The sequence below is a fragment of the Somniosus microcephalus genome, chromosome 9 (assembly GCF_052327205.1).
Source record: "Somniosus microcephalus isolate GS21.2 chromosome 9, FLI_Smic_1.0, whole genome shotgun sequence".
Taxonomy (NCBI): Eukaryota; Metazoa; Chordata; class Chondrichthyes; order Squaliformes; family Somniosidae; genus Somniosus; species Somniosus microcephalus.
Window position 1 is genome coordinate 233,080,651 of NC_140995.1, and position 15,499 is coordinate 233,096,149.

The following is a 15,499-nucleotide window of genomic DNA, read 5'->3' on the forward strand; positions in this document are numbered from 1 at the left end:
ACACACACACAAATACACACATGTGGCTACACATACACACGTGGCTACACACACACACAAATACACACGTGGCTACACACACATGACTACACACACACGTGGCTACACACACACACACACGTGGCTACACACACGTGGCTACACACACACACAAATACACACGTGGCTACACACACATGGCTACAAACACAAATACACAAACATGGCTACACACACACACGTGGCTACACACACACGTGGCTACACACACGTGGCTACACACACGTGGCTAGACACACGTGGCTACACATGTGGCTACACACATGCAGCTACACATACACACACACGTGGCTATACACACACGCACGTGGTTATACACACACACGTGGCTACACACACATGTGGCTACACACACACAAATACACACACGTGGCAACACACACGCACATGGCTACACACACACAAATACACACACATGGCTACACACACACGTGGCTACACATACACAAATACACACATGACTACACACACACACACATGACTACACACACACGTGGCTACACACATACACATATACACACATGTGGCTACACACACACATGACTACACACATGTGGCTACACACACATGACTACACATAAACACACGTGGCTACACACATACACATATACACACATGTGGCTACACACACATGTGGCTACACACACACACACGTGGCTATACACACACACACGTGGCTACACACACACATGGCCACACACACATGGCTACACACACATGGCTACAAACACAAATACACACACGTGGCTACACATACACACGTGGCTACACACATACACATATACACACATGTGACCACACACACACGTGGCTATACACCCACACGCAAGTGGCTATACACACACACACGTGGCTACATACACACACACACGCACACGTGGCTACACACACACATGGCTACACGCACACACACACGTGGCTACACGCACACACACAAATACACACACATGGCTACACACACACACATGTCTACAAACACAAATACACGTGGCTACACACACACACGTGGCTACACACATACGTGGCTACACATGTGGCTAGACACACGTGGCTACACATGTGGCTACACACACATGCGGCTACACACATACACACACACATGGCTATACACACACGCACGTGGCTATACACACACATGTGGCTACACACACACAAATACACACACGTGGCTACACACGCACATGGCTACACACACAAATACACACACGTAGCTACACACACGTGTGGCTACACACACAAATACACACGTGGCTACACACACACACATGACTACACACACACGTGGCTACACACATACACATATACACACATGTGGCTACACATACACACATGACTACACACACGTGGCTACACATATACACACACATGACTACACATAAACACATGTGGCTACACACACACATGGCTACACACACAAATACACATACATGGCTACACACACATGGCTACAAACACAAATACACACATGTGGCTACACACACACACGTGGCTACACACATACGTGGCTACACCCACACACACACAAATACACACACGTGGCTACACACACACGTGGCTGCACACACAAATACACACACGTGGCTACACACACACATGGCTACATACACACACACTCACACACACACACACACGTGGCTACACACATACTCACACACGTAGCCACACACACATTCCTACATACTGTTACATGGTCCTACCATCATGGAGCCTTCTTTCTTTTTCAGACAGTAGTCCTTGATCAATCCAAGTTCCAAACACCTTCTTTCAATGCAAATAACACAAGGCAAGATCACACAATACATCTTTTAGCTCTTCAGCTCCCAGTCTCCCTCACTGGGCTCAGTCTCTCTCTCTCTCTCTGCTCAGTCTCTCTCTCTACTCTGACTGAACCAACCTTACTTCCCCTGAAGCTCCTCAGACATTGGATGGCTGCAGGTCCCCGTTTGGCTGCGATGCACAGTCTGACATCACTCACTGACCAATTGTGTGAGGGATTTGCTGGCACCTGTGGAGTTCTAGCTCAGCAAGAGTCAGGGCCTTCAGGAGAGGAGGAGAGAGGGCTGAACACTGGGTAGAGAAAGGAAGTCAGGTAAGTGAGGCCTGTAGTTTCATGGTCCTGACTGCCTGTTTCTTCACTTGAAGTTACCGAGTGCCCCCTGCCATATGTTGAAAATGCTGAAGTGTACAACGTGACCTATCGGCCCGGGGACGAGCTGACCATTAGCTGCCACCGAGGGTTCCAGATCCGCTACCCTGACATGGACAATATGGTATCGCTCTGCCCAGATGACGGGACATGGGACAACCTGCCCACCTGCCAAGGTCTGTATGCCATCAGGTAATGAGACACACCTTCCCATGTCAATTGTTCCCTCTGTTGTTTGACACAAACCATGCCTGTAGGGGGCGCTACAGTTGGGCTCCTGAAGAAATCACTCTGCCTGCGGCTCCTGGCATTGCATGTCCTGGACTGAGGCTTTTTCTAAAGCTTCTGGATTTGGGAATTTTCCCATTGAGGGAGTGATTCACGGACTGACTCCCAGTGAGCGTGCCAACTCTTCACTGGATTATTCAGCATTGTTTCCCTGGCTTCATTAGGAAATGTACCAATGAAACTGATGCCGACTATGTGCTCACAGCGGCGATGGATTCGAGCAGCAGGAGACACAGGGTCAAAATGAGGAAGTTGGGAGTAAGCACCCTCCTATTCCTCATACCACATGTGTGGGCACAGACAGTGAGTCCAAGTCGGAGGCTGTTTAACCAAGGGGTGGTCATCACGGCCGAACCCAGCCCAGGGATAATGGGCCAATTGCAGCACCCATACATCAGCCTGGGATCTTCCTGGTCTGTACAGCTCAGCATCACAGTAGATTTATCCAATCAGCCATCGGGAAGCGTTCCTGTCTTAGAGAAATTTCAGGTGCTGTGTCGGAGGTCCGATCCCAGCCCATACCGAGGTAGCTGATCACAGATCAGGCGGCAGAAGGGGCACAGCACGTGGCATCACCACCTCTGGGCGAGGGAGGAGTAAAACTGGCCAGCATTCCCACTCCTGATCGCTGTCCCATGTGAAGGAGAGACAAAATCATAGAATCATAGAATAGTACAACAGAGAAGGAGGCCATTCGGCCCATCGAGTCTGTGCCAGCTCTTTCGAAGAGTAATCCAGTTCAACCCTCCCTCGCTCTTTCCCCATATCCCTGCAATTTTTTCCCCTTTAGTATTTATCCAATTCCCTCTTGAAGGCTACTATTGAATCTGCCTCCACCACCCTCTCACGCAGTGCATTGCAGATCCTAACCACTCGTTGCGTAAAACAGTTTTCCCTCATGTCGCCTTTGGTTCTTCTGCCAATCACCTTAAATCTGTATTCTTTGGTTATCAACCCTTCAGACATTGGTAACATTTTCTCTCTATCTACTCTGTCTAGACCCCTCATGATTTTGAACAGCCCTATCAAATCGCCTCTTAACCTTCTCTTCTCCAAGGAGAACAACCCCAGCTTCTCCAGTCTATCCACGGAACTGAAGTCCCTCATCCCTAGAACCATTCTAGTAAATCTTTTCTGTAGGGAATACAACCCTAATTTGTGTAATCTCTCCTCGTAACTTAACCCTTGGAGTCCAGATATCATTCTGGTAAGTCTACGCTGCCCTCCCTCCAAGGCCAATATATCCTTGCTAAGGTGTGGTGCCCAGAACTGCTCACAGTGCTCCAGGTGTGGTCTAACCAGGGTGTTGTATAGCTGCAGCATAACTTCTACCCCCTTGTATTCTAGTCCTCTAGTAGAATGGCCAGCATTCCATTAGCCTTTTTGATTATTCAAAAGGGGGACTGGGTTTTTCCCGGGGGGGACTGGGTTTCCTGGGGGGACTGTGTTCCCCTGGGGAACTGGGTTTCCCTGGGAGACTGGGTTTTCCCAGGGGACTGTGTTCCCCTGGGGAACTGGGTTTCCCTGGGAGACTGGGTTTTCCCGGGGGACTGGGTTTCCCGGGGGAACTGGGTTTTTTCCTAGGGACTGGGTTTTCCTGGAGGACTGGGTTTCCCTGGGAGACTGGGTTTTCCCGGGGGGACTGGGTTTTTCCCGAGGAGACTGGGTTTTTCCTGGGGGATAGGGTTTTTTCCTGGGGACTGGGGTTTTCCCAGGAGACTGGGTTTTTTCCTAGGGACTGGGTTTTTCCTGGGAGGACTGGGTTTCCCTGGGAGATTGGGTTTTCCCAGGAGACTGGGTTTCCCTGGGAGATTGGGTTTCCCAGGGGACTGGGTTTCCCTGGGAGACTGGGTTTTCCCGGGGGACTGGGTTTTCCCGGGGGACTGGGTTTCCCTGGGAGACTGGGTTTTCCTGGGGGACTGGGTTTTCCCGGGGGACTGGGTTTCCCTGGGAGACTGGGTTTTCCCGGGGGACTGGGTTTCCCTGGGAGACTGGGTTTCCCTGGGAGACTGGGTTTTCCCGGGAGACTGGGTTTTCCCGGGGGACTGGGTTTTCCCGGGGGACTGGGTTTCCCTGGGAGACTGGGTTTTCCCGGGGGACTGGGTTTCCCTGGGAGACTGGGTTTCCCTGGGAGACTGGGTTTTCCCGGGGGACTGGGTTTTCCCGGGGGACTGGGTTTCCCTGGGAGACTGGGTTTTCCCGGGAGACTGGGTTTTCCCGGGGGACTGGGTTTTCCCGGGGGACTGGGTTTCCCTGGGAGACTGGGTTTTCCCGGGGGACTGGGTTTCCCTGGGAGACTGGGTTTCCCTGGGAGACTGGGTTTTCCCGGGGGACTGGGTTTTCCCGGGGGACTGGGTTTCCCTGGGAGACTGGGTTTCCCTGGGAGACTGGGTTTTCCTGGGGGACTGGGTTTCACTGGCAGACTGGGTTTTCCCGGGGGACTGGGTTTCCCTGGGAGACTGGGTTTTCCCGGGGGACTGGGTTTCCCTGGGAGACTGGGTTTTCCCGGGGGACTGGGTTTTCCTGGGGGACTGGGTTTCCCTGGGAGACTGGGTTTTCCTGGGGGACTGGGTTTTCCCGGGAGACTGGGTTTTCCCGGGAGACTGGGTTTCCCTGGGAGACTGGGTTTTCCCGGGAGACTGGGTTTTCCCGGGGGACTGGGTTTTCCCGGGGGACTGGGTTTCCCTGGGAGACTGGGTTTTCCCGGGGGACTGGGTTTTCCCGGGGGACTGGGTTTCCCTGGGAGACTGGGTTTTCCCGGGAGACTGGGTTTTCCCGGGGGACTGGGTTTTCCCGGGGGACTGGGTTTCCCTGGGAGACTGGGTTTTCCCGGGGGACTGGGTTTCCCTGGGAGACTGGGTTTCCCTGGGAGACTGGGTTTTCCCGGGGGACTGGGTTTTCCCGGGGGACTGGGTTTCCCTGGGAGACTGGGTTTCCCTGGGAGACTGGGTTTTCCTGGGGGACTGGGTTTCACTGGCAGACTGGGTTTTCCCGGGGGACTGGGTTTCCCTGGGAGACTGGGTTTTCCCGGGGGACTGGGTTTCCCTGGGAGACTGGGTTTTCCCGGGGGACTGGGTTTCCCTGGGAGACTGGGTTTCCCTGGGAGACTGGGTTTTCCTGGGGGACTGGGTTTCCCTGGGAGACTGGGTTTTCCTGGGGGACTGGGTTTTCCCGGGAGACTGGGTTTTCCCGGGGGACTGGGTTTCCCTGGGAGACTGGGTTTCCCTGGGAGACTGGGTTTCCCTGGGAGACTGGGTTTTCCCGGGAGACTGGGTTTTCCCGGGGGACTGGGTTTCCCTGGGAGACTGGGTTTCCCTGGGAGACTGGGTTTTCCTGGGGGACTGGGTTTCCCTGGGAGACTGGGTTTTCCCGGGGGACTGGGTTTCCCTGGGAGACTGGGTTTTCCTGGGGGACTGGGTTTCCCTGGGAGACTGGGTTTTCCCGGGGGACTGGGTTTCCCTGGGAGACTGGGTTTTCCCGGGGGACTGGGTTTCCCTGGGAGACTGGGTTTCCCTGGGAGACTGGGTTTTCCCGGGGGACTGGGTTTCCCTGGGAGACTGGGTTTTCCTGGGGGACTGGGTTTCCCTGGGAGACTGGGTTTTCCCGGGGGACTGGGTTTCCCTGGGAGACTGGGTTTTCCTGGGGGACTGGGTTTCACTGGCAGACTGGGTTTTCCCGAGGGACTGGGTTTCCCTGGGAGACTGGGTTTCACCGGGGGACTGGGTTTCCCTGGGATTCTGGGTTTTCCCTGGGAGACTGGGTTTCCCTGGGAGACTGGGTTTTCCCAGGTGACTGAGTTTCTCTGGGAGACTGGGTTTTCCCGGGGGACTGGATTTTCCCGGGGGATTGGGTTTTCCCGGGGGACTGGGTCTCCCGGGGAGACTGGGTTTTCCCGGGGGACTGGGTTTTCTCGGGGGACTGGGTTTCCCTGGGAGACTGGGTTTTCCCGGGGGACTGGGTTTCCCTGGGAAACTGGGTTTTCCCGGGGGACTGGGTTTCCCTGGGAGACTGGGTTTTCCCGGGGGACTGGGCTTCCCGGGGGACTGGGTTTCCCGGTGGATTCACTCACCTTGTTTTCCTCTGTATTTCTGTTTCTCTTTAGGTTGCTTGAGGCCGCAGGTATTTCCTCACAGTTATGTCAATGTCTTGGACTCTCTGACCTCCTTCCCGGTGGGGTCGGTCCTGCGTTATCAGTGCTTCCCTGGGTACAAGCTGGTCGGGCCAGAACTTCTGGAGTGCACGTACAACCTGCTGTGGTCAGCGAGCCCTCCACAATGCCTGGATGTTGAAGGTAGTATCGCCTTATTGGCGCAAATGTCTGTTTAACACAGGCACCTGCTTCAGCTGTCCTGCTTTATTTATTTTAAACGCCCTTTCCTCTCCATCTCACCTGAATCCAGACACCAAGGCCTAGAAATTCAATGGCGCCACACCCATTTCTCAGGAACCTAAGCGTCCAATATGGCACTCATTACGAGCCGGAAGTGCACTGCCCGCCATATTGGATCGGGCTTCACCGCAGGCGTCCAGATTGCACGCCAGAACTATTTAAACAATCATAGAATGATGCAGCACAGAAGGAGGCCATTCAGCCCGTCGTGCCTGTGCTGGCTCAGGCACAGTAATGAATAGCTTATGTAAATAAGGGCCCTCCGCTTGATGGAGGACCCTTCCCGATTTTGGTCTGCCCCCAGCGCCTGGCTTGCCACGTACTGAACTGGCCCAGCCAGTCGTGGTGTTACCAGGCAGGAAGAACCCTTCACCAGCGCTATTTAAAGGGAGCAGGCAGTACGTGCTGGTTAGTTGCTGTTTTGGCATTTCGGGATGCTGGTTAACGTCTGGATTTTTTTTGGTGTGTTTTCTGACTCTGGAAAGTTGTGTTTGTCTGAGAAAACCTTTCTTGTGCGGCACTGTTTTTCACTGCCTTGTCAACAGTTTGACTGCAGCCTGTGGCTGTCAAGGACACCGTATCTTTTAACCTTTATGATATGGGCTCCTTTCCGACTGCAGCAGGTGACATCAGCGACATATCGCAGTTCGCAGTCCACCAGTGCATCAGAGAGGTCACTGAGGCTCACTACATTTGGAGGACCACCTACATCTCTTTCCCTATGGACAGAGCAAAACAGGATGAGAGAGCACGAGGTTTCGCCCGCGGCATGCTTCCCCAGGGTGCAAGGTGCCATAGACGGCACACACATTGCCTTACGTGCTCCCCATCGTCAGCCTGGCCTCTTTATCAATTGAAAGGGATTCCCCTCACTCAACGTGCAACTGGTTTGTGACCACGGGCATCGCCTCATGCAGGTCTGTGCCTGCTATCCCAGCAGCAGTCATGACTCATTCATCCTGCGCCAGTCCTCTGTGCCGTCTTTATTCCAGCCAGGCCACCCAAGTTACAGGCTGGCTACTGGGCGACAAGGATTATTCTCCCCAGACATGGCTCATGACTCCTGTCGGGAACCCAGGCTCAACTGCAGAGCAGGCCCATGACAAGAGCCATGCTGCCACAAGCAGCATCATCGAGCGAACAATCGGGGTACTCGAGCAATGTGTCCGCTGCCTGGACCGTTCCAGAGGAGCATTGCAGTACTTTTCTGAGCGGGTATCCAGATTTGTCGTCATCTGCTGCAGGCTCCACAACTTTGCCATCGTGAGGCACCAGAATTGCCCCCACCTTGGCAGCGGGAGGAGGAGGAGGCATCGACCACCAGCGCCCCTAGCTGCCAGAACTCTGAGAGCCGCTCATCGAGGATCGCTTCACCTAAACCATCCCTCCCTTCCCCAATACACCCGCAGTCCCACAACCCTTACCACCGTCCTAACTACCACCATCCGATTGCCTTCTATCAGTCCAGCCTTACCCTCACTTCACTATAAATATAGACATAACACCAGATCCAGAACATAAAACAGCTTTATCAAACAACTCAATTCCATCTCTAACAGTTAACAGAAATAATTATGAATCACCTTGTGCAAGCCCTTAGTGCCTAGCTTCTGTGCTTACTTACCTGTCCTAGTGCCCCTATGAAGTGCTTCCCCAGTGGCTGAAGCTTGGGAGGTGGAAGGCTGCTGAGCTTTCATTGATGACACTTCTGATGGCCATGGAGGGTGACCTTGAGCAGCTCTGAAACGAGAGGGTCCGCCTTCAGACTGTAGCATCTCGGACTGGGCCAGGGCAGTCTGGCTATGTGGCACTAACAGGCACACAGTCGGAGTGGGTGGCAGGGGAGCAGGCATGCTGTCATCCTGAGAGAGGACAGGAGGTGCCTCTGCCATGGAGCCAAGGCCACTCTCCTTTGACTGCGCTTTAGCACTCCTGTGGCTCAGCGCAAACTTTGACAATTGCAGCACTCTGACTGTAGAGGACAGAGATATCATTTCTCTCTCTCGCTCTCTCTTTCTCTGCAGCGTGCCCGCTACCTCCGATACCGGATCACGGTGACTACGTCTGCCACCCCTATCCCTGCGACCGCTACATCCACGGCACGGTGCTGGAGTTCTACTGTGACCCTGGCTACTCCCTCACCAATGATTACAAATACATCACCTGCCAGTACGGAGATTGGTTCCCGAGCAGCCAGGTCGTCTGCCAGCAAGCCGGTGGGTGCTTGGCGTGAGGTGGAAGAGAGCTTTACCGGGGAGGGGCACCCAGTGGTGCATGGGGTTGAAAAAAGGGGATAATGCCAGCAGTGTGGATAAAGATCGGGAACTCCCACAAGAACAGAAACGGCTCTCATTTACAGAGCTCCTTTCATGGAGGTGAAGTCCACATCCAGCAAGATGTTAAGGGAGTGGGCCCAAGCACAATCAAAGAGGCAGGTTGAGAGGGGACTTTTGGAGAGAGGTAGGAAGGTGGGGGGAGGCGATCAAGAAGAACATTCCAGCGTGCCCTGACATCGTGTAGCTGAAGTCTGCGACACTGATGGTGGAGCTGAGGGAAGGAATCGCACTCTAGGCATAAGTGTAGAGGAGCGCAGAACTTCAACTGGGCCGGAGAAGGTTGCGGAGGGAGTGGCTTCTGCATTCAGTTCTGGGCGCCGCACCGCAGGAAGAATATATTGGCCTTGGAGGGAATGCGGCACAGGTTCACCAGGACAATACCAGGGCTAAAAGCATTAAATTATGAGGACAGGTTCCATAAATTTGATTTGTTTTGCCATGAGTACATCATCTCGGCCTCTTATGGTTCCACATTATACAGTTTGCAGTCATCAGTCATTCAAAATCGACATGTCATTCTTAGGTTATCTCAACTGCCAGTTCAGCAACTTAGGCCTATTAGATTATTGTCTTTATTACACCATTCAGTGAAACTGCCAGTGATGTCAATTTAACTCTTTCCCCACTGCAATCCCCCCCTTTTGGTACTTGGCCCTTGCCCAAGTTAAACCACATGTATAAGCATCGCTGTGCCTGCTGCCCCATGCGGTGATCAGGCGCTGGTTCGGGAGGCCCTGCATACCCATCATGTTTAGAGCAAACTTGTGTTTTCCAGCTCTTTCCGACTCGCTTTAGCTCTTTGTTTGCTCCGTTTCTTTTTACAAGCGGTACATGCTGCTATTCCCCATCCTATAGCCATGACTAACTGTACTATCACTAATATATGAGAAATGATGCAGATCCATGGGTGTATGTTGACATTCATTCCCCAATCCCACAGCTTCTCATACCACGGAACTTCTTGTAGCTCTACCTCTATGTCCCTTTCTAGTTCCCCAAGATTCCTTTGCAACACTATGTATTGTTTCACCATCTTACTTAAATCCTCTTTCATTTCTTGCAGAACCTCTTGCAGGCGGGGTATTGGGGCCCCTACCAGATCTTCATAATTGACCAACTCGTCCTTTAGACTATCTGGCACATTTAGTTTTATTTCCTCCCTTGAATGTACATACATCAATCTGGTGTGTCCAATTGTCACAGGGATCTTTGGCGTAAAGCAGGTTAGGCATTGTGATTACACATACAAGGTTACTATATTTGTACTCAGCCTCTGTGGTGGTTATACAATACTCCCCTTCGCCTCTATATCCCGAGCGGGTGTGATGGTGATCAACATGTGATAATTCCAACACACACCCCTCTGTCTTATTATAGCCGCACTCATCCTTAGGGCCTTCTCCTACCGGATGTGGGCATATCGTAAGCGTGCCTTTCCCGTGGCATCCGTTTAGGGAGACTCCTCTCATAGTACCATTCTTTCTGGTGGCATAGGTATCAATTGGATAGTATTGGAGGTATGTCTCACCCCTCACTATGCCTATGTTTGTTACCTGGTACTGTGGGTATGGAGTCGTATCTAGTCCCACCCCTGGTATCAGGAGTACCATGCCTATCATTGCTGTCACTTCTGCTTTACATTTTTGTATCACTGGATATACTCTGGTCATCCCTTTGAGGGTACAAGCACTCAAATGTCCTGGATTCTGGCTCAGGCCATAGAGCTGTGTGCTGTTAATTCAGTCTGGTACCTTGCCTCGCTGTATCTGTGCCAGATTGTGTTTTAACTGTTCGGTGATCCATTGGCCATAGGCATGACCCAAGCCTCTCCCTATCCCGTCTTTTGCCTGTTCCTCACCTCTATGGTTTAGTTTGTTGATAATACTAGCATGGTCCTCTATAACCTTGATTCCCTCGAGTAATTTCCTTATCGTATGTCCTCCCAACTCTGATCCTTGTCGAACCAAACCAGTTTCTTTCTCTAAAATCTGTTGTATTACCCTTTGTAATCGTTCCACACTACTCTGGACTCCTTGTATATCTACGGCATTAATGAATGATGTCCCCATGTTTATTCCCGTGAGTATATCGGTTCCTAAGCCCCTCTTAATCCTTTGGTGGAATGCAGCATGTCCCCTGAAACTAGTGGCCCCTATCGCATCAGCAGCTTGGTTAATTACATTCTTTATCATATATGCATACAATTCTCTAGTTTTAGTAAACCTTTCACAATATCCTGGCCATTGTAACATGGTTAAGTTCATTAGTACCGGTACAATTTCGTGTCTCATGTCATCATGCAATTGTTCTCTGTCGGTAAATAATACTAGTCCATTCATAGGTCCAGGTTTCATATCTGGACATTGTAGCATCCTTGGTTTGCTTGTCTCTTCTTTCTGCATATTGGGAGCCGTGGATGAGACTCCGAATGTGATTGTTCCATTAAAACATGGTGCTTCCTCATCATGTACTTGTCGTGTAATGTGGGATGTCCCTTCGCTTATTTTGTGTCCCTTCACGGTGAAGTTTCCCTGTAAATTAAACAGAAGCTTGGTCGTCACCAGAGGTTAGTTTATCTCCGGTGTTTATTCCATTGTTCCTGTGGGATTTAAGATCAGATGGGTTATTACTATATCGTTTTAATTGGGTCCAATGTTTCCATCTACCCTTTCCCCTCATATCTATACATGTGTACGTATCGCTGGTCATGATACCTAGATGGACCAGACCATTTGAGGTTGAGAATCCCGATCTCTCTGGCAATAATTTAATAAATACCTGCTCGCCCACCTTGGGTAGAGGCTCCGAGGCCCCCAGCTTTTGTATATTTTTATCTCTGATGTTTTGTTGTTCTTTAACTTCTTGTTTGAGCTCTTTCAATTGATTATCCAATGTTTGTACGTATTTCCTAATTTTATCTTTTAAGGGTCCTAGTCCCTCGCTACCAGATGCTACTTCTTCCGGCAGACACATTGCTCGCCCAGTCATGAGTTCATATGGTGTCAGTCCGGGCACCCTGTTTGGGGTGGCTCTCGGCCTCATCAGGAGGACACCCACCCATCCCTGTCCGGTTTCGGCTGTGGCCTTACTTAAGGCTGTTTAAAGAGAGGCGCAGCCAAAGGTAGAGATGGAATATGGAAACAGGATCACAGGGTGTTAGCCCCTCTCTTTGTCCACTGCTCCTGCTCCTCCATTTCGGTCTCCTCTTGGATTCTTTTAATGTTCACTTCCTCTGCTGTTATTCTACCTGCTGCTCTTGCTGCCTGATCAGCTAGCGTATTTCCTTTTTGTTGTTCGCTCACTATCTTGCGGTGTGCCTTTATTTTAATCACTGCTACCTCTTCTGTTCCTTTTACTGCTTCTACTAGGTCTCTCACTACCTCCTCATGCCGTATTTGTCCTCCTCCGGAGGTTACATATCCTCTCCTATTCCACGCTATCATATAATCATGCATAAGAACATAAGAAATAGGAGCAGGAGTAGGCCAATCGGCCCCTCGAGCCTGCTCCGCCATTCAATAAGATCATGGCTGATCTGATCCTAACCGCCAATCAACTATCACAGAACCATCTCCTGAATCTAACAGAATTAGACACACGAAATAGGAGCAGGATCAGGCTACATGGCCCCTGGGCCCGCTCCGCTACCCACAGGGCCATGACCGATCCGAACCTAGACTCATGTCCAAATTCCTGCCTGCTCCCCGTAACCCTTAATTCCCTTTACTTCTAGGAAACTGTCTATTTCTGTTTTAAATTTATGTAATGATGTAGCTTCTACAGCTTTTTGGGGCAGCATATTCCATGGACCTACCACCCTCTGAGTGAAGTAGTTCCTCCTCATCTCAGTTTTGAAAGAGCAGCCCCTTATTCTAAGACTATGCCCCCTAGTTCTAGTTTCACTCATCATCGGGAACATCCTCCCCGCATCCACCCGATCCAACCCCTTCACAATCTTATATGTTTCAATAAGATCGCCTCTCATTCTTCTGAACTCCAATGAGTAGAGTCCCAATCTACTCAACCTCTCCTCATATGTCCAGCCCCTCATCCCCGGGATTAACCGAGTGAACCTTCTTTGTACTAACTCGAGAGCAAGTATGTCTTTTCTTAAGTATGGACACCAAAACTGTATGCAGTATTCCAGGTGCGGTCTCACCAATACCTTGTACAACTGAAGCAATACCTCCCTATTTTTATATTCTATCCCCCTAGCAATGAAAGCCAACATTCCATTGGCCTTCTCAATCACTTGCTGCACCTGTATACTAACTTTTGAGTTTCATGCACCAGGACCCCCAGATCCTTTTGTACTTCAGTACTTTCCAGTTTCTTGCCATTAAGATAATAACTTGCTCTACGATTTTTCCTGCCAAAGTGCATAACCTCACACTTTCCAGTATTGTATTCCATCTGCCAAATCTCTGCCCATTTACTTAGTCTGTCTATGTCCCCTTGCAGGTTTTTTATGTCCTCCTCACTCACTACTTTCCCCCCCATCTTAGTATCATCTGCAAACTTTGATATGTTACACTCGGTCCCCTCCTCCAAATCATTAATATAGATTGTAAAGAGTTGGGGACCCAGCACTGACCCCTGCGGAACACCACTAGTTACTGATTGCCAGTCTGAGAATGAACCATTTATCCCAACTCTCTGCCTTCTGTTAGATAGCCAATCCTCTAACCATGCCAGAATATTACCCCCAATCCCGTGATTTTTTATCTTAAGCACTAATCTTTTGTGTGGCACCTTGTCAAATGCCTTTTGGAAGTCTAAATACACTACGTCCACTGGTTCCCCTTTATCCACCCTATATGTTATTTCCTCAAAGAACTCCAGCAAATTTGTCAAACATGACTTCCCCTTCATAAAACCATGCTGACTTTGTCCTATTAAATTATGATTATCCAAATGTCCTGTTACTGTCTCCTTAATAATGGACTCCAAAATTTTACCTACTGTGGTAAACCACTGTTAACTCTGTACAGGTTCGGGCATGTCTCCGCCCCTGGCTCCACCCCTAAGCCCGGGTAAAAAGGTGACTCACCACCCTTCCCCCGGGAGCTCTTAGGATGGATCCACTAGCAGAGGCATGCTCCAGTTCTTAGTCAATAAAAGCCTACTTCGTATAAGTTCAACTCGTAGTCTTTGGTGTTGTTGATAGTGCATCAATTTTATTGACTAAATTTTCGACATGGAGCAAATCTTGAAGCCGGAACGTTTAGACCTGGATCCTCAAGCAGCAGATGCAGCCAATAACTTTGAACACTGGCTGAGCTGTTTCGAAGCCTTCCTGGAGGCCTCCAGCACTACCGTCACTACAGATGATGCGAAACGGCTTGTCTTGAACTCACGGGTGAGCCACCAAGTCTACTCGATCATCCGAGACGCCACAACTTACGCGGCCGCCATCACGACGCTAAAGGAACAATACGTGAGGCCTGTTAACGAGGTCTACGCCAGACACCTCCTGGCTACCCGAAAACAGCGCCCTGGGGAATCGGGCGCCAAATATTTACTGGCACTGAGAGTCCTCGGCCGGGACTGTAATTGCAAAGCGGTGATGGCCAAGGAATGCACGGAAGACCTGATCCGAGACGCCTACGTAGCCGGCATCAGGTCCAACTATACTCGGCAGAGGCTGCTGGAACAGAGGGGGCTCGACCTGCAGAAGACGGTGGCCCTCGCTAACTCGTTAGACGTGGCCCTCTAGAACATGGACGCCTACCCCCCTGACCAGATGGCCACGTGGATGTCACGGGAGCAGCCATCTTGGGACCCGGTAAGGCCACAAGCCGCCAGCAGCCCAACTACAGCTGCAATGACCAGAGGCCAGAAATGCTACTTCTGCGGCCAGGCCAAGCACCCCAGACAGCAATGCCCAGCAAAGGACGCGACCTGCTCCAAATGCGGCAAGAAAGGCCACTACGCGAGAGTGTGCAGGGCGAAATCGACCCCCAATTCCAGCAGCGCCGCATGTGAACCATGCAGGCCGCCATTTTGGACCCCACCAACCACGTGTGAGCAATGCGGGCCGCCATTTTGGGCACCAGCAGCCGCGGGGGAGCCGCCATCTTGGACACCATTTCGAGACCAGGCCCCCGGCGCGGGCGAATACTACAGCGACCCACCGACCTCGACGATGGCCTCCATCACCCTGGACCAATCTAGGCCCCATCAACTAGCCAGGTCCATGATGAACGTAAAGGTAAATGGCCATGCCACAAATTGCCTTTTCGACTGCGGAAGCACGGAGAGCTTCATCCACCCCGACACGGTGCGACGCTACTCCCTATC

The 15,499-nt window shown here is 51.3% G+C and overlaps 1 protein-coding gene across 1 annotated transcript in view; it reads left to right on the forward strand.

Moving 5' to 3' along the window:
• The window catches only part of susd4 (sushi domain containing 4), a 79,250-nt gene that overhangs the window by 21,832 nt on the left and 41,919 nt on the right, over positions 1 to 15,499 (forward strand). The window contains exons 3-5 of the mRNA XM_085998242.1: positions 2,182 to 2,361; positions 6,576 to 6,764; positions 8,888 to 9,079. Coding sequence (XP_085854368.1) covers positions 2,182 to 2,361; positions 6,576 to 6,764; positions 8,888 to 9,079 — 561 coding nt within the window. The remainder of the gene's footprint in view (positions 1 to 2,181; positions 2,362 to 6,575; positions 6,765 to 8,887; positions 9,080 to 15,499) is intronic.